At 34.0% G+C, this 20,373-nt stretch overlaps 2 protein-coding genes across 2 annotated transcripts; both read right to left on the reverse strand.

The window, feature by feature from the left end:
- Nucleotides 1-327: 327 nt before the first annotated feature.
- On the reverse strand, nucleotides 328-1,115 carry LOC106385083. Its single transcript, XM_013825043.3, has one exon. The coding sequence runs from the start codon at nucleotides 1,023-1,025 to the stop codon at nucleotides 525-527; it is 501 nt and encodes a 166-aa protein (XP_013680497.2). The 5' UTR covers nucleotides 1,026-1,115; the 3' UTR covers nucleotides 328-524.
- Nucleotides 1,116-18,889: 17,774 nt separating this feature from the next.
- On the reverse strand, nucleotides 18,890-19,624 carry LOC125582128. The gene is made up of 2 exons (XM_048748647.1): nucleotides 19,153-19,624; nucleotides 18,890-19,017 (listed from the first exon to the last, which is right to left on the reverse strand). The coding sequence occupies exons 1-2, from the start codon at nucleotides 19,622-19,624 to the stop codon at nucleotides 18,890-18,892; spliced, it is 600 nt and encodes a 199-aa protein (XP_048604604.1).
- Nucleotides 19,625-20,373: the final 749 nt, after the last annotated feature.

Raw genomic sequence — 20,373 nt, forward strand, 5'->3', positions numbered from 1 at the left:
GCAAGACCATAATTTAAGTGTTATAAATAAATAAAAATTAAGCGAATAATTCTTAAGCAACAATGTCACTATCATGTTTTCGTAGCCTCTGCTTTTTCTTTACCCACCACAAAACACATCAACCACAAAATACCACCAGTATTCATACTTCTTCTCCCCCAATTTCTTTGTTTATCCATTTTTTACCCTAAATCTTAATTTCACAAAAGAAAATTCCAGAAATCTTGATTCCACAGTTTATTTAGCATCAAATGAACTATTGACTCGTTGAATAAAACGATAAGAAGCTCTATTTTCTTCCGGAGAGATCATATATCTATTACTCAATACGCAGAATGGGATATTATCTCAATATTAAAAAATTACATGGGTAAGATTCTAGGAAATTCGATAAATCGAGGGCATTTCTATAAATATTATATGCTCTCTCTCTCTCTCTCTCACACACGGTTACTTAAAAACCAAGAGGAAACGATTAAAGTAAACCAAAAATAAAGGGACCTCCGGAAAAAACTTTCGAAATATTAATCCTGGAACCCAATCTTCTCAAAAATTGCATTTCTGACCCTACTCAGATCTCTCCCCTTCAATGTCCTCCCAACTCCTTCGTGCACCGAGAACGACGCCATCCTCGTCCTCGCCAGAAACTCGTGCGGCGGCAATCTCCCGCCGCTAGCGTCCAACCACTCCTCTCCGTCTTCCGAATCTCCGTCGTCGTCCTCGATCCTCCTCCGACGGTTATCGCGGTGCTCCTCGCGCAGAATCTTCGACCAGTCCGGGACGTTTATCGGGAGCGACTTCGCGGCGGCGCCGGCGCACGAGGAAGGCCGATTCGACGGTTTTTTACCGGATCTGCCGGATGCATAGATTTTTTTCCGAGGCGAAGGGGAGTGGACGGAACCGGCGGATGAGTAGAGATCGGATTCGTCGAACTCGAGACCTGAGTCGGTGGAGGCGTAGTAGGACTGATCGGCGCCGAGGAAGCGATAGCTTGGCCGAGCGTAGTAGCTTTTTCCGGTGGCCATTGAAGAAGAAGAGATTTTAATTAAATTTAATATTTAATTTTGAGTTTTAGTTTTAGTTTTGGTGTGAGAAGAATTAGTCGTGAGGGGGTCTATGGTTTTATACAGGTTTTGGGGTTGGATAAAATGGATAAGGTACCTTCTCTCTCTCTTAACTTCTAGTTTCCGTCAGTGTGAAACTACATAATTACCCTTAGTTTTTAGATGAAATTAAATGAAGTCTCGATAAATGCCACGAGCTCAGAATTTTAAAGAGATTACTCTTTTTTTTTTTTTTTTTTTTTTTGTGACTACTCTTTTTTCGTGGGGAGAATATTACATGTGTCGTATTGGCATATTCTTACCACTTTGTTTTGCTTCTTTTTTTCTTTTGTCGTTTGAAAAATATTTTTGCTACAAATATAATAGGGCAAATCTCCAAAATAGCACATTTCTAAGTTTATATCACAAAAATAGCACTCAAAAATTAAAATGACCAAAATAGCACATTTCTAAGTTTATCATTTGAAAATTTTAATTTTTTTATTTTTCAAAATTTGAAATCTTATCCCCAAAACCTCATTTCTCAACTCTAAACCCTAAACCCTATATCCTAAACTCTAAACCCTAAACCCTAAACCCTAAACTCTAAACCCTAAACCCTAAACCATAAACCCTAAACTCTAAACCCTAAACCCTAAACCCTAAACCCTAAAATCTAAACCCTAAACCCTAAACTCTAAACCCTAAACTCTAAATCCTAAACCCTAAACCCTAAATCCTAAACCCCATCCTTTAACTCTAAACCCTAAGTTTGTGACTTTTGATAAAACATTAAGTGCTATTTTTGTGACTTTTGATCTTGAGTGCTAGTTTGGGAACATAAACTTGATTTAGTGCTATTTTTGTCTTTTTCTCAATATAATAGGTAATTTTTTTTAAAAAAAATTACAGTTTCTTTTGTATTTACTTAATATTGAGTTCAATTTATATTTGGTACCTGATTACAAATTCTGCATTATTTAATAAAATTCTAAAAATGTACTATAAAGATTGTTTTATTTAGTGTGAATAAAATAGTATTTTGTTTACGAGATAAATAAAACCAGTATATTTTTCTGAATATAGGTATATCTAAAATAATAGTATATACTAGTTTCACATAATTAAGGAAATAAGATAATATATTCATTTTTGCAATAGTTAAAAAAAAATATATATATATATCCTTTTGCAAATTTGTGAAGAAAACAAAAGAGACTTCAAAAAAGCTCTATAATAAGAAAGAGCAGGGACAGGGAATATTATGGTATATAAACAGCATATAATAATATAAGCCTTATGTTACAAAACAAAAACAATAATATAAGCCTTGAGGCCCTCCACCGGGTGGAAACTTACGAGGTTGGTTGGTGTTAGCGGCGCGGAGAACCAGAACCGTCGAGGATTACATCATCACTCGTCAATTTAGTCGCTCCACATTTGAATTTATTTAATAACCTGCTCTTATTTTTTATATTGTATCCAATAACAATCTGCACAAAGCTTCTCTACCGAGGTCCTTATCGAGTTTTTTAGCGAGTTTTTTAGTGCGTAGATCCCACAAAACTTTTAAGAATCGGTTACAAAAACTATTAATTAAGAACCGATTTTAGTGAGTTTTTTACATTGTTCGCGGACCCCCACTAACTCGTGGCGGTCTACGATTGATTTACTTTAAAAAAAATTTTTTTTAAAAAATAAAATCTAAAAAACCCAAATAGATTTTTTAAGGATAAACATGGTCTTAGTTATTTAATTTATACTGCCAATCTCCCTATAAATAGTTTCTTTCTTTTTTGCTAAAGCTAGAAATAGTTTCATAATTTATACTCTCTCTCCCTATAAGTATTAAACTATTAAATTATGTGGACTATCAGATTTGGACTATGATCGCCTCGCCTATTTGCTCATATTTTATAGAGTCTGACTGTCTGATACGAACAGCAGACTCCAACTCCAGAGTCCAGAGTTTACACTAACAAAACATTGTAAACTAGGTTTTTTTGTCCACGTAAACTAGGTTATTAATTCTGCTTATCTTAGAAACTTTTATATGGGTATAAAAAATATTACTCCATCCGGTACCACTAAGATTTTCTAGAGTTTTCATGTTTATCAAAAATATAATAAATATTTACAATTTAATTTACAATTTATTTTTTAATACATTTTTCCAATAACTATCCACTAATAAAACTTAATTAATTCAAATATTTATAATTAATGTTTCTCAAAAGTATACAAAAATAAATTAAACATATAAAAAAATTATTTCTGTTGAACAAGAATAAACTCTAAAAAAATTTACATTTGAGAACAGAGAGAGTATGTAGTACCATCAAAATCCATAACTGAGAAAGCCCGTTACGCCAATGGTTATCATCGAAATCCGTAACTGAGAAAACCCGTTACGCCAATTGTTATCGCGAGAAAATGTTATGCTATAACTCTTTTGCCGATAAAAAGGGAAAAATATATTTTTTGTTGATATTAAAAGAGTATTTATACAAATATACATTCTCTAAGCTGGTTTGCATTTCTTACAAAAATATATTTATGAAAGAAACGGATCATGCTGGTACAAATCTGGTGTTTCTTATGCTACAAGAAAACAAAAGTAGGGGAATATCAGGTAGTATCAAGAAAACGAAAACGACTTATTTAATAAGCAAAAATAAAGGAAATTACCATAAGATCTACAATCCTTTTTCTTAGAAATGATTATTATTATTATTTATATTTATAAGATGTGCTTTAAGAAGTTTATTAAAATAAGAAAGTATAGAATCTCTTCATGTTTTTTTTTTCTAAAACACTCTTCAAACTATTTTAACATTTTTTTATTGTTGACAAAAAAAGCATTTTTAAAACTTAAAAAAAACACTCTTCAAACTCTTAAAATATCATTTTTCATAAAATCATTAACTTGGTCAAGTTTTTTGTCGTGACTCGTGTGGGGCTGGATTCTCTTTCTCCCGTCCCCAGTTCCAAAGACAAAGAGAGAGACAAAGCATAGTCTCTACGATCAAAACACGTGTCTTAAAAACCCGATCTCACTACACGTGGTGACGCTTAGCGTGGATGGACCCACTCATAACTTGGATCTAACGCGCTTATATCTCACCAGCTGGAAATTCACGTTTTTTATATAAAGTCCTTTCGTTTTCTTCTCTCTCTCTCTTTCTCGATGTCCTCCCACGCGCGACAGACTCGTAACCGTTTGATAAATATAATATCTCGTATTTTCTCATCTCTTTGAGGTTCGTCTCGGTGTTTGAAAAATACCTGCGAGTGGGCTTTTCTTTTTAACTATTAGTTTTAGGCCTGGGCGTTCGGGTATCTGTTGATGTTCGGATCGGGATTTTTAGATTTTGGTTATTTTTTATAACACCTCTTAGGTTTCATTATAGTAAATTTGCAAGTTGGACCGGGTTCGGATATAACACATCGGGTTCGTGTCGGTTTTGTATCACATCATAGAACATATAAAATAATCATATATCATTCGGATTCGAGTTATATTGGATCGGTTCGGATATACCCGAAATAAAATCTAAAATTTAAAAGTAAAACATAAGAAATATATATTTATTTATATATAATTAAGTATTTAAGGTAGTTATTTATATTTTAAATACTTATTGTTAGATAACATATCAAAATAAATATGAAATTAAATATTTGAAGTATATATTCATGATTCATATAATTATATTGTATATTATTTTGGACATTCAGATCGATTTTTTCGGATATCTTTTCGGTTTTTTCGGTTTTTCGGGTTACCCGTTCGGGTTCGGTTAATAACACTTCGGGTTCGGATATGTTTTGTACCACCTTACAAGATTCATTCTGATATTTTTTACACTTCGGACCGGATACTTCGGGTTTTTCGGTTTGGGTTTGGGTTCGGTTCGGATTTCGGATTACAGATGTTATGCCGAGGCCTAATCAGTTTCACGATATTCGTTGAAAGTTGAACTTTTGTAGGTCCCACTTTACTTATTTTAAGTCGTTGTTCGAATAAAACTTGCTTTATTTTATGGGTGAATTTGCTCAATAGCCAAAATGCAAATGAAAATTAGGTATATGACATTGATTTTGACATATTTAACAAACTAACATTTGTACCACTTATAAACCGGTTATACCCCCCTCATCAACAAGTATCCAATTAGCAAATGAAAGAAGGGATGACATCTACAAAGAAAGATATGGACAAAAATTTAACGAGCATTATTCACCATATAAAGGCACGTAAAGCCACCCACGTAACAGTTTTAGTTACCATATACATATTATAGGTGACAAAGCTGATGGTGCCAACTTAAATGATGAATGAAACTAATTTGGGATGTCTGAGACTCCAGTGATTGTGCCTAAAATGAATTGAAATGTACAAATACATGACTTGGACTGAATTTCCTGAATGTGTTAGTCCATACCAATGGCGTAGTATAGGACTACTTGGTCCCAAAACTATTCCATTTGAAACCGTAGGAATAGAAATTAGCGATCATGAGTATAATATTCACTACTACTAAGTCCCTGCAATGGAGTGCATGATAAGGCGAAGAACAATTTTTATAGCCGAAATAGTATAGATGATGAAGCTCATGATATTATAGAGGTGACTTGAAAGAGAGAAAAATCACGTCACTTAAATATTTACCGCATCTAGAATTACTGTGCACAGTAAATGTATGAACTAAAATAGAACTCCTTCCAATATATCTTATATTCCATTTACCAATCTCAATTACTCTATTCTATTTTACCAAAATAGTGTAGAACACCAACTTCATCACGACTCTAAATAATAAATTGTATCCCAATCCACCTCCAATCCATAAACATTAAACACTAACCCTAAAAGAAAATATAAACCCTAAACAGAAATATAAACTTCAACCCCAACCATAAATACTAAAAAATTTTAATAAAAAAAAATGTATTCTATATCACCGAAATAGTATATGATTCTAATCCCACTTACAACCACTAAATACTAAACCCAACAACATAACATACATCATGCTTATTCATTGTAAAATAATATAAACCCTATCAACTAACCATTAACTCTACACAGAAATATAAACCCAAATCCAATAGTCAACCCTAATTTTCCATATAATAAACCCAAATATCGAAATGCCAGTAAAATGCATTACCATTCTACATGAGGCATATAAAATAGAAAATATGAAAATGTAGTTGCAATCTGAAGATCATCTTAACATATTTTTCAAATGTTGATATGACTATGCTTTCATGGAAAGTGGTAATGCTTGCCCCAACGTCAACCCCAATAGTACATAAACTAAACCCTATCAACTAATCACTAAACCCTACACAGAAATATAAACTCTAATCCAATGTCAACCCCAATCTTCCATAAACTAAATCATAACTACTAATTACTAAACCCTACATGAAAATATAAATCCTAATCTAATGTCAACCCCAATATTTTATAAACTAAACTCAAATTTGGAAATATGAGTAACATGCATTTTCATTATAAAGGAGCATATAGAATAGAAAAGGTGTCAAACGATATAGCACAATACATATATATTGTTCAAATTTTGAAGTATTCATGATTGCAGGGAAGGAAGTAATACTTACACCAAATTCACATTGTATTCTGTTTTATTTGTATGTTATAATAAATTATATTTCATTTATGTTTAACATATTATTTCTCTCTACAAAATCATATACAAATTAATATAAACCACACATATACACCAATACAAAACTCATATCAATAGAACATGAAACAACGAACAAGATTGAACCATTTCTTTCAAGCATCGAATGAAATATAACTTACTAAATAGTACATTATATATTAATAAATATGGCAAATAAGAGAAGAGCCAAATTTGAAAAAAAACTGTTGGTTCCATTTCATAAAATAATATAGAAATACTACTACCCTTCCAACTCATCCATGACAAATCTGAAGAACAAAATGAAAATGAAGATACACGTTAGCTTACAAGTTGGAAGGAAATGTCAGCATATGAGATATGCTACTAGTATATGAATTACTTTATGGTTAGGTTAAATGTTTAGTTGTTTCAATCCCAAATAGCCTAGCTATGCGAGTAAATAACTAACATATGCAATTAGAATTATACCATCTGATATAATATATAATTTATATATATGGAACAGAACATGTGGTCAGATGGAATGGAAAGCAAATAATATATTAGTTCTAATACGAGTCTTCAGAAATAGCAGAAGAATGGAATGACACGTAACCAGTCTCTAAAACTAATATTTTCCATTTCAAATAGCACAGGTTCCATAAGATATTACATTTCACACAAAACTAAACTTTTTTTTATCGCAAAAGGGACTTTTCATTCCAAAATCTCTATCCTCCATTTGCAGTAAACAGATGAGTACGACGAACCGAAAAAAGTTCAACCCTAAACCAAAAAAGAACTTACGATATGGTTACGGGGTTGGAAATCGAGATATCAAGTCGAATCGATTATTGAGGCCGGAAATCTAACGCCCTTTCACTTCCTTGGGTCTTCTTGTAATCGGCTTTGGTGATCGTCCCGAATCATGCATGATCCACCGCCTAAAAAGGCCAGTATATTGCATATGAAAATAATTTCCATAACGGTGACCTCACCCCCACGATCCAAATCACGATGGAAAATCTAGTTAAACGGAACACAATTAAGGATCTGGAAGCCGTGGTCGTGCCGGCGGAGAAGCAAATGTGTCTTGGTTCTAGGGGAGCCGGAGCAGCGATGGAGGAGGCGTCGCCAGTGAACTCGGGGAATGTGGATAAATAGGCGTTTAATATTACCGTCCAGGTTGGTATCCAAAATCTGATCAGAATTTCGATTGACATCTTCGGAAGTTAGAGTCATGGAGGAGAAGGAATCGAGAGTTTGGTGTCATCTCTACTATCGCGGTAGTGAGAGAGAAAATCAAGGTTGGGATATGAGCCAAACATATAAACGGTAGTAGGGCTCGAGTTTGGTGAGGGGGAAGAGGAGACGTGCTATGGGAGAAGGAAGCGTTTGAGAGACTGAAGAGAAGATGAAACGTGAAAAGCTAAAATTCATAGAAAAAAAATAGAAGAGTAAATTCTGAAATGATGTGACACTAAAATGTATTTTGATTGGTGGATTATTTAATCTGACGTAGACACTTTAGGTGTTGAGCTTATTCTACTTTTAGTATTGTAAGATAAGTAAAACCAAAGTTCGTCATTTTTTGAGAAATTGTCATTTTATATTTTGGTTTTTTTTTTTGACATCTTATTGTGGTATTTAATGTATAACCCACCTATTGATGTAAAAAATAAAATATAACAAAATTGTGAAAATAGATTGTTCTATTCCCCTTACGTTTCATGTTAATTTTTAGAAAACCAATACATATATTTTATTGTAACATAAAAAACTTCCATTGGTTAGTAGACATTTATGCTGAATTTTTATTGTTAGATAAAAAAAACTACCACTGGTTACTATAGTCATGTATGTTGAATTAATTAATTTAATATATATAAATTTATTTGAATGTTAGTTTTTCATGAAAAATTTTGTAATCTTTATGTTGTAACTGAAATTTTTTTTTTCTGAACTGAAGTTGTAACTGGATATTGTTCAAATGAGAGACCAAATTCACAAAAGCTGCTACAAGGCAACCCTTCTATCCACGTCAACGGCAGTTGCGTCCCTTCCGCAAACAGTTGCAATGCTTCAGCAATTATACAATGATTAACCTTTCACATATTTCTTCCACAAAGAATTTGGAATGAATATAAACTAAATTTACAGTAACTTTCCATTTTGTCACTGTTCACTACAAAGTCGAAGAATGGGGAGCATTTCATGAGGCCTCCACTTTGTTCACATAAGTTAGAACCGCTGAGGCCTCCACTTTGTTCAATCACGCATTTTCACACCGGTCGATCAACGATCTGAAGTTAAAAAATCATATGTCAAACATTACATGATCATAATCAATTAATATCATGAACAAATCATGCAAGGTTATGTTTTCAATATATAGTGTTTTTTGGTAGAAGCATTATGTTTTAAAAAAACCGCACATATAAATATTATATTTTCAAATACAGAAACAAAAACTAAAGGAAAATAAGTACAAATGTGATAAATATAAAACCATCTTTCGACAGTATACTGTAGGCATTTTTAAAAAAAGAATAGATGATTTCCTATAAATTTTCAAATTTTACCATAAATTTTTGAGTTATATTATTATATACCAAACGAAAATATACTTATTATTTGAATTTAAAATTAGTTTATGTAACAGTAGTGAAGTTTGAAACTCAATAAGGTATATATTCAAAACTTTTTACATTAAAATATAATTTATTATCGACCGAAGTGCGATGAAGTTAATGATAAAAAATAACAGTTCACAACATTTTAAATTATAAAAATGGTTTTTGCATTAAAATTGAAAACATATCTCTAAACTGAAAAAAAAAAACACATTTTGAATTGATCAATTGTAGTTTCACTTCCATGCGGGTCAACACACAAAATTGGCTCTTGGGAAAATTCAATTTAATTGATTTGATTAGTATATTATAAATGTAAGTTATTTATGTAGGGTTCATATTGGAAAAATAAAAGCTCTGTTACTATCAATGTCAAGACGTCACTGTGTGGTAACTAACTATTTCATAGATAAATAGTGACCAGACGGACTATTCGGGGTTTAGGCAAGACTAGGTATTAACAAATTATTGATTTATTTTAAATATTTTTCCTTTACATTAGATATTTTAGTTTTTTGGGTTTAATTATAAAATCATTTTGATGAATTATAAAAATCACATATACAAAAAAAAACTAGATAAGTTTGTGGATTTTCACTAACATTTTTGTCTAGTTTAATAAATTTAAACCAATTTAGATCGATTTATACTAATTTAAATCAATTTAGACCAATTTAGATCATTTAAAAAAAAATTAAAAACTATTTAAGTTTAATAAATAATAATTAAGATAATTGTTTTGGCTATAGCCGATTTGTTGCCTAGATGGACGCCTAGACACTATCTAAACTTATTTTTAGAACATTGCTTACAATGGTTGCTTTATTCTTTTACAATATACAATTTTGGGTGGCAAGTTAACTTTTATAGATCATTACACTCCATTTAGTGAACGTCCTAAACATATTTTTATCTTGGAGAACTCTCTGCAACTTATATTTGATGCATCAATTGTTTATAACGTTAATTAATTTTTCTTTTGTATTTTTGGGTTATATTATGGAGGAAACTCATTTTCAAATTTTCTTACATCATCATTTTCTATAAAAAAAATCCTAAATAAATATTTTAGATTAATTTATTTTAAGTATGATTTATTACGTTGGGTTGGGACTAAAAGTTAAGGTCTCCATTCTCTTAATTATTTACATCTTTTAAATACCCGCTTCATTTTTTTTTATTTTTCCGCATTTGTGTCTCTCTAAAAAGTTCATTTGTGTTAAAAATTATATTATGATAAACTAAACAACAACAAAATTCTATGAAATTTCTAGGAGACTCAATTTTATTACCATGATATTCTCTGCACCAGTCATCTAATATTTAATCTTCAATCAATTATTTATTTTTTCGAAGTCAGGGTGTATATTGTACAGCTTCACATCCGAAAATGATATTTGCTTGTTTTTCTTTTGAGTATTGTCAATAACTTATACACTAGTCTTGCAGTTACTCCATCATCATTAGAATTACTAGGGACATTGTCTCCGCGTAAGCGCGGAGTTATAGACATATTTTTTGTTTTATCTTAATATTTGTTAGGGTTATTGTAGCTGTGAATTTTGTGTTTTGGGTTGATCATTGTTTTTTAAGTTTTTTATTGTTATAGGGTTAGAGTTGTAATGATGTACTGTGTATGCACTGTTATCTATTCATGAAGGACTAAACTGTGTTAATAATGTGATTGATATAGTTCGTGTTGTTGCTTGCTGTGTTACTGAGACTTATTGTTTGTTTGTCTTTTTAATTTGTTACTTGTAGTGTTGAGATTATATAAATTATATTAAGGTTGTTGAGAGTACCTTTTGTTTCTGGATATTTTTTCACCAGTTTAGTTGTGTAAGTTGTGTGTATTAAGTAATAATTTTTTTATTCTTATTATGTTGGTTATATGTTTTTTTACTTTTAAACTTGTTGTTTTTACCGGACCTTTAAAACAAATATATGAAAACTTGTAGAAATAACTATAAAATGAGTGACAATTAGTATTTGGGTCTTAATGGGTTTTAAACGAATATATTTATTTCTCATAAGAAGACAATAGCGTTGGCATGTTGACATTGAGCATATAAGCTATTTTTATAAGACAAGAGGAGTGAGCAGGTGGAGATGTTGTTGTCACCTTTGTGTCTGTTGTTGCCACCTTTGTGTCTGTTGGGATTGTCTCTTGTATCTCCTGGTGTGGCTGTGTTTGTTTCTCTTTTATTTGATGGGTAATATGTAAACAAAAATCATTGTTAGTTGTAATTATCAGAGTTTGTAACTTACTCTGCTTTTTTGTTTAGGTAATTTCACTGATCTTGGTTGTCGTCTTCGTCTTCTTCGTAAGCATCTGTGAAAGTAAGTTTGTAAATTGTTAAATATTTGGCCGTGTAGTTTATATTTGTTTAGCTGGCTCAATGTATGTGTCGTTGAGTTTTAGTTGAGTTGATTGGTTTGGTATATTTGTTTTGAAGTTTATTTGTAAGATTAGACAAAAAGAGAGGTGATCATTAATGATTCGTCTTTTTTGGGATTCTAGTTTTTGGTGTTTTGATTGTTTGGGTTATTGTGGTTTCTTTTAAACAGTAAAATAAAGATTTGTGTAAAATTAGATTAATAAATAATAGAGATAAATAGACGACCACAAATCTTGGGTATGAAATATTTTTGATTATTGATGTTAGCACAATATAGACAGTAATATAAAGGGAATTATGTGTTGATTGTTTTTTACGGATCAATGAGGAGATGGATAGCGACTCGAGTTGTTTCTTTGGTGAGGCCAAAACCCTGGACAAAACGGATTTGCCCAACCACATCTGTGAGTTGAAATATCAGTTATGATATCGAAACATAATATAAACCCAGATGCAATATGATAATATACCTGGAAGTTCTAGGTTTGTGTTCGCAATCACTTGGAGATTGTCGAACAGTCTAATCTTGACTGAAGATTGATCTCAGGAGCACCAATGATGACTTCATCAATAATTGTTAGTGAGATGAAACGAATGAGGAATGGATGATCCGTTATCTTGTACATGCTTGAGCACCTAGAAACCTCAAAACGATCGACTTTCACAATGGAACCAGCTTTCAAAGATGGCATGTAATGATTAGCACGTCCGACGGGAGTAAACCCATGAATCAAGAAATCTGCAAATAATATTATTCAACAAAGAATCATGAAATAAATTAAAACAATTATGTTAAATAAGTGTTATAGATCGAAGATTAACTTTCCTTTTCATCAAGGAAGAGAATCGTGATTCCCACAAACTCCCTGTCTTTCTTGAAGTTCAGGGAATCCCAGAAGCGAGGAAGCCAGAGGCTATGCTCTGACTACTACGACCAAGACGGAGAGATTCGAAGGTTGAGTGACGGACGCCGAGACGCCGGTTTGACGAATTGGAGAGGCAGAGAGAAACATTTTCTAGAAGTTGGTTAAATCTAAGAGGAATCAATGAGTTTTGTGGAGATGCAGATTTGGTTCATCAAAGATGAGAATCATATATATAGGGTTTATATATGGGCTACAAATCAGGAACATTTATGATCAAGCGATTTAAGATGTGAACATGAAGAGTTCACCGGTGAAAAAATAGATTACGAACAGACACATGGTGCAACTCTGTAACTCAGACTTGTTTGAGACAGTGAAGAGAAGAACCCAAACTCATGTTAAACGACAACAATTTACAATATGAGAAAACTATAATTGTTGCAAACTTGAGCTTTTTTTCATATAACGTGATGAATCTCATTTAAAAATGAAACTCATAACGCACTTATAGGCCCGACCCTCAGAAGAAGCCGAAGAAGCAAGAGCTTCTGACCTTCATAAATATATATTAGGTTCGACCATCAATGTACAAAGTATCATTTAGCTTAATGGTATAAATTTTGGTGTTTATATCTCAATAACCCGGGTTCGAGCCATAGGCTTGACATTTTTCACACTTTTTAAAAGCGGGATCCACAAAACGCTGACGTGGCGCACTGAAAAGTGAACAAAAACTTATCTATTATAATATATATTTCTTATTTATGTAATCCTTTGATTGATGATCAGTATTTTAAAATAAATAATTTTTGTTGATGTAAATACACTTATTAATATCGAATAATTAAATTTTTCACTGAAGAATTGAATTGGCCGGCGTGAAGCGCGGACAGCCCTTGGTTATTTATAAATTTTGGGTGTCGACATTGTGGGCACATCTTTAAATTATTAGCTAAATTATAATAATGATTAGAAAAAGGTAAAGTTAAAATACTGCTCTGTGATGGTGATGATGATAAAGTGACTTTTATTGCGAGAAATAATAATATAAATGCTTCGTCCAATCATGTTAGCCTTTTAATAAAGTTAGATGTGAAATATAGGATAATAAATGTATTATTACTCGAAATCGTTTTTAAATAAGATGCAGCCAGTCACAAGGCTCAGGGAAAAGTGAGAATATGGTTTATACAAGTTTTTAAGTTAGTGATGAATCATTGGCCTATTTTATATTTTGTTTAGTGTGTAGTCTTTTTAAGTGCTCAATCGTTGGTGGTGAATGTCTTTGAAGTGTACATCAGCAAAACTCATTAATGTATCCCAAAAAAACTTGTTCAGAAAATGCTTTATCTCTTGTATGGGTAATACATATACGTCTTTGGCGTTGTCTTGCTCACACATCCTTTGAACTTTGATCAATTTTCTCAGCTTTCAATACTGAAATAAATTTATGTATGTATAGACCCATTTCTCTTTGAAAATTCAACACACTGCAAAGTACCGGAAGCATATAATATATTCCATATCGCAACTACACTGATAAGAATATCCAGTTTAATCGCTTGCATATGATTCGGGACATGTATTATTGACCAATATATAAGATCGGTTGGCTTGTTTTTAGGTAGACAGATGATGTGAAGTTAATGTATTCAGTATTTTTATTAAATGAAGTTTTTCATTTATGATTCAAGACAACATTTAGAGCTTTTATAATGCAAATATATCGTACCATAATTCTTGATAAAAAAAAAAATCGTACCATAATCCCAGAGCAGAAATTACAAATTGTTTCGTACCATACACGTGTTTCATCAAGCAGATCATCACCTAATCGTCCCTTGTCCGTGTCATATTGTTAGAACTCCCGTGGAGAGAAAGAGACGCAAAGCTTTTGCTTATATGTATCGTGAACACTATGGCTGTGTCGTTGTATCAGGCTTTCAGCTTCTCATTGCTCAATGTAAATATGATTCTTAATAAGGTTTTTATTTGTTTCCATTTAGGTATGCGTTTACATTTCCATAGTATATAGCATAATAATTCATATGAAAAAACAATCGGGTATAATCATCGAATGAAGTTTAACAAGAATTATAACCATAGTAATTAAATGGACTAAAGGCAGTGCCGGCTCAACAGGGAGGGCAAGGAGTGCACTCGCCCGGGGCCCACTCCAAAAGCCAATAAATTCAATAACAAAAGGGGCCCATTTTTTTATTTTTTTCTTTTAGAATAAGGCCCATAATCTTAGTTTAATTAACTATCAGGTGTAAAAAATATTTTTTCCCAAAGACCTAATACAATTCTAAGCCGGCCCTGACTAAAGGCCAACCAATGCCAATCTCAAAGAATATGATGACTTCAGAAATAAACATGTAGTCATCCGATCTACTAGATTTACATTCACTTCATTTATATTTCTTTTAAACCGAAAATCAAACTAGATGGACCATACTAAATGAAATACTCATTTGCAAAATACGGGAATGTGACATTCAAAGCTATAAACACAATCGAAAATAAGAAGGAAAAAAGAAAAAACAGAAAGCCACTCGCCCGTCTAGTGATTTTAGTTGTTATGCCAAATTTCCAAGCCCAGAGTAATCATCTCGAGTGGCACAGACCTTGAATAGGTAACTATGGGTTCGGATTGGTCAACTGCATAAGCCATTTGCTTCGGCCCAAGACAAGCCTTTATCTCTTCTCCTTTACCTGTGGTGGAAACGTCACAAAGGTTAGCGTACGTTCCTGCACTAATGAGTGGCGTATCCCCAACTCTAACCAGCCACAAAGGTGTTATCAAACCTACTGAAGCCGTATTCAATCAAACAACAATCCATTAACTGTTGTAATTAGAAAGTTTAGAGACTGAATATTTTTGTGTGTTATTAATGAACAATAGAGGTTCCTTATATAAGGATTACAAAGTATAGGAAAAAAGAAATTATCCAAAACCTAATACAACATGAAATAGGAAAAGATCTAAAACAGAAAAGGAAAACGTCCTAAGACTAAGACGGTCTAAACCGACCGCCTCTCTCTCCTCGGACGACCGCCTCTCTCTCTTCTTCCTTGGCCACGGTTTGGGCCTTGTCTTGGTCATTGGTTATGGGCCATTCACTTAATGATTTATAACACTCCCCCTTGGATGCCATAACCATACAGGATTCGTAGTACGCTTCATGTTGCCTCATTAAAACCTTATCAGGAAAACCCAGTGGGACAAAACCATGATGAAGGAAAAAGAGTACAACACGCACTACTCCCCCTGATGTGAACCTCACTGTAGGTTCTACATTCTACGCATCTTGGTGCGTGATATTTCCTGTATGTATAGGATGGGAGTAATCGGCCAGTGTCATTACTGAACCGTAATTAGACCATTTCGACTTCTTAGGTCGTTTCTCATGTCCTTTGACATTGAGTGTCCCGGTAAAGCATGTGTGCTAAACAATATGAACCATATTGTCCTCGGAGATCACAATTTGGTCTTTGCAAATCGTGTTTGCATATGTCCATAGTCTAGACGTGATCGTCTACTATCAACTGCTCTTTACTTTGGCAATTTATGGTTACCATCGACCATGTATCAATCTGGCCGAATCATGACCGGGTCATAGACCTCGTCTATAAGTGTCCAGTACTTGCCTTGTGGAGTTTATACGGCAGCAGACCGTTCTTCTATGCTAGATCCTTACTTAGGGGATCTGATGTCGGATTGCAACCTGATGGTTGATCTTTTGTTTTACTAGTCCGTGATCAAGGGATAAGGACCGGATGCCTTTTAGCCGATGGGCCGGACGTTTTTAGTCGGAGTGTTGGACGCCTTTAGCTAGAGGGTCGGACGCCTTCAGCGGGGCACCCATATAGATTTATTCTATGCTTCTTTTAGGTTTAGTATAATCACAAGGAATTTCAAATATATGGACTGTATTGGATTGTTTTTTCATACAACTCCAAGATCATGCGTGATCACTTTATTTTACATACTATAGGCAGCTGCTTTTCAGTCCATGAATCAGCTTAGGAACAAAGCTGTTCTTTCAATTTATCCAGTGATCCATATGCTGCTTACTACATCATTTGTATCTAATTTCTTTCTTATGACCAGACCATTTTCAATTTCGAAAATTTTGTAGCAGCAACCACCACATAGGAGTTTATCTCCTTATAATCTGTTCCTTTGATCTCTGTGAGTACCTTGTGTAACAAGCTATAATCTAATGCTGTTATTAGGAAGACATGAACACTCTAGACCTCGTGATTATGTGTCTTCTCTCACGGTTTCATTAACTCACAAGATCCATCTATTTCACTGGTTGATCAGATGGCGTTTCTGTATATGTATATGGCCAATACGCCCATCTCTCTTTTAGATACTTTGAACCTCCACTTTTTATCTTTTCTAATCTCTATGATTGTATGAGTACTCTTTCGTGGGTTCATGATCCTCGTTCATCTCTTTATGTTCAAGTGCTATAACTTTATGTATCTTTATACAAATGTGTGTGTGTGTGTGTTGACACGTTTATGTGGTTCCATTATGTTCCAGACATGATCTATAGATTTGAGATCTTATTATCCAGGACCTTTATTACCTAGTAGCTTGGCGTCCCAAGACTACATGGTTTGATACCTTAGATGTGTAGCTGCGCAGCCTTATCTCAATGTCTGGTATGGTTTCTCTTATAATCTCGGATCTGTATTCTATGCACTATTCTTTTCTATCCGAGATTCTTTTATCTTATGGAACACTTGGTCTATCTTGTATAGACTCTATAGCAACTTGATTATGTCTCTTTTAGGACATTCATTTGGTGCTAAGCTGGTTAGTCATTTCTCGGGTCAGTGTCTGGCATTTCGATTAGATTCTCAATTAGCTAGCTTTATATAATCTTTCTTTGGACGTCTTAAATTATAATCTCTAGTCCGAGGATCTTTGCCAAGACAATGATGGTTTAAAACCATTATTATCATTCTTTATCCAGCTTATAATCTTTCTCCTTTATTGTTTGGATAGACGGATGCAATCCGTGTACTTGGCCACAATCTGATCACCCATGTTTGGCTCAAGTTTTCTTTATAAATCGTGGGAGAAAGTAATACTCCTATCCAACATATATTCCCAATCCTCTTCTGAGGTTCTATCTTAGACGGCACATGTATGTATGTGGTGGTTTATTCAAAATCTCTTAAGATGGTGTATGTCTGGTTTTATGACCCGTATTCAATTTGAGATGGGAATATCTATGCTCACTTTATATGGCCTGATGCATATGACAATTCTATACATGTAAATTCATAATGTTCCAAGCTTATAGACTTTAGAATCTTAGTCTTATAAATAATGGCTTACTTGGCCGAACCTTTTATGGTAATGGCCTCTCTGGTCGGTTATGGCCCTTGCGGCCGACCTGTTCATAACATGGTTTCTTTGGCCGAGTAATGTCCTTATGGTTTGGCCGTTTTAAAACATGGCCTCTACAGCCGAGGAATGGCCTTTTATGGCCGAGCCATTTGTAACATGGTAAGGCCTCTACGGCCGAGGAATGGCCTTTTATGGCCGAGCCATTTATAACATGGTCTTTAGACCATAGTGGTACACGATCTTGTAGTATTGATCATGGGTTTATCCTCTCTCTCCCCTCATGACCATACTATAAGGTCGTGGTGCTTGGGACAATTAAGCCTAATGAGTTTCCCTTTGTGTACATGTTTCACAACGTGAGATCTTTTACGGGATAACTCTGTGCCTTTTCAATCTTTGCATCAAGTTTAGACTTTTACGATGGCTAATCCTATCATGCCATATAGTGTAAAATTTCGTGATGTATCTCAATATGGTCACCACGGTTCTTGCCTCTCATCATACTGATCTTATAGCATAGTTTAAATCAGTAGAGATCATTAGGTATAGTCTCGACCACTTTCTTATAAGGTCTTAGGCGATTTTTCTTTCAAAATCTGAAGGAACTTGTTTCCTTTTGTTTGCCCATTGTTTCTATTTAGAAACCATACTATCCTAACTCAATGGGTCACATATTATTGGGTGTATCTAATGTCCTTTAGACAATGCCTTAGCCATAGTTTCTTTACTAGGCTTACTATACCCATTCATGATTTCTTACTTGGTTTTATGCCCTTTAGGCAACTCTTTAAAATCATTTATATGTTCAAGTAAGATCAGGCAAGATAATGAACTCAAAATCAATTCTATTATATATATATATAATCATGAAACATCAAAGCAAATCATAAAGCAATAAGACAAGTCGTATCGAAAATTTAGTCCTTGAGACAATCAAAAGTCTCAAAGTCCATCTGGTCATTTTTAGCAATGTCGGAATCATTATCGGCCTCATATTCGGAATCGTGAACCATGTGAGCCTCAGGGTTTTTGTTCTTAAGACTTTCTTGGTAGAGCACACATAAGTGCTTAGGGGTTCTACAATTCTTGGCCCAATGGTTTCCCATTCCACATCTGTGACAAACGGATTTGGTCGAGTAAGACGGTTTGGATATGCCGCCTCGACCACGGCCATAACTACCTCGGCCACAAATATAATTGGAACCACGACCACGGTTATTGTGGTTTCCTTTCCGGTCGGTCGAGTAGTTGTCTCGGCTGTTCGAGTAATTGTCACGGCCATGCCCCTTGCATCCACCTCGGCCTTTGCCGTGTGATCTCTTGTCATTTTGGACATAATTGCACTCGTTGGGATCTTTCCTTTCAACCTCATTATCCTCCGGTAATGGTGCTGTTCCAACAGGTCTAGCTTCACTGTTCTTCATCAGGAGCTCATTGTTTGCCTCAGCCTGAAGCAGGCACGAAATCAAATCAGTATATGTGGCGAAGCCTTTCATTCTGTACTGCTGTTGCAATATCACATTCGATGAATGGAATGTAGAGTAAGTCTTCTCAAGTAACTCTTCTTCGGTTACTACATCATCCCAAAGTCTCAGCATCGAGACCGTCTTAAACAAGACCGAATTGTACTCATCCACTGACTTATAATCCATGAATCTTAGATTCTTCCAGTCATTTCTAGCTTTTGGGAGTAGCACCGTTTTCTGGTGATCATATCTATGTTGTAAAGCATCCCAAAGCTCTAGTGGATTTTCCATCGTAATGTACTGATCTTTTAGACCTTCAATGAGGTGATGGCGTATAATACTTATAGCCATGTACCGATTCTTATCGGTCTCATTGTTGCCCTTGATGATTGTATCACCAAGTCCTTTTGACCTTAAGCTGATCTTTGTATCTAGCGCCCACAACAAGTAGTTATCTCCGGAGAGATTAAGGGCTGCATAGTCTCTATTTGAGATTTTCGACATCTGAATCACATCATCATTTCAATTTAGGTTCACAATGTGATCATGTGGCCGCATGGTATATTAACAAGCTCGGCCACAAACATGTCTTACGCATTTATGAAAAACAATCAATCTAGAAACGACCATGGTGCGATCAATTCATAAAGCCACTCGGCCATGCAGTTATATCTAATGCAACCGGTTTCAAGATTGTATAAACTACATGCTGGTCGATTCTTATTTGAACAGTATGAATGCAATCCATATTCAGATTCATATGTATGCAAGAAATCCTTAATCAATCCTAGGGTTTCTGATTTAAACACTAGTAGGATTCGGTTTTAAGATTAAGGTTTCAAGGCCTTTTAAGATTTAAAACGAGATTTAGAGTTTTAAACATTTAAACTTTCAAACAATGCCTCACGGCCAAGGTATATGCCTTACGGCCAAGT

This window comes from Brassica napus, chromosome C2 (genome assembly GCF_020379485.1).
Source record: "Brassica napus cultivar Da-Ae chromosome C2, Da-Ae, whole genome shotgun sequence".
Taxonomy (NCBI): domain Eukaryota; kingdom Viridiplantae; phylum Streptophyta; class Magnoliopsida; order Brassicales; family Brassicaceae; genus Brassica; species Brassica napus.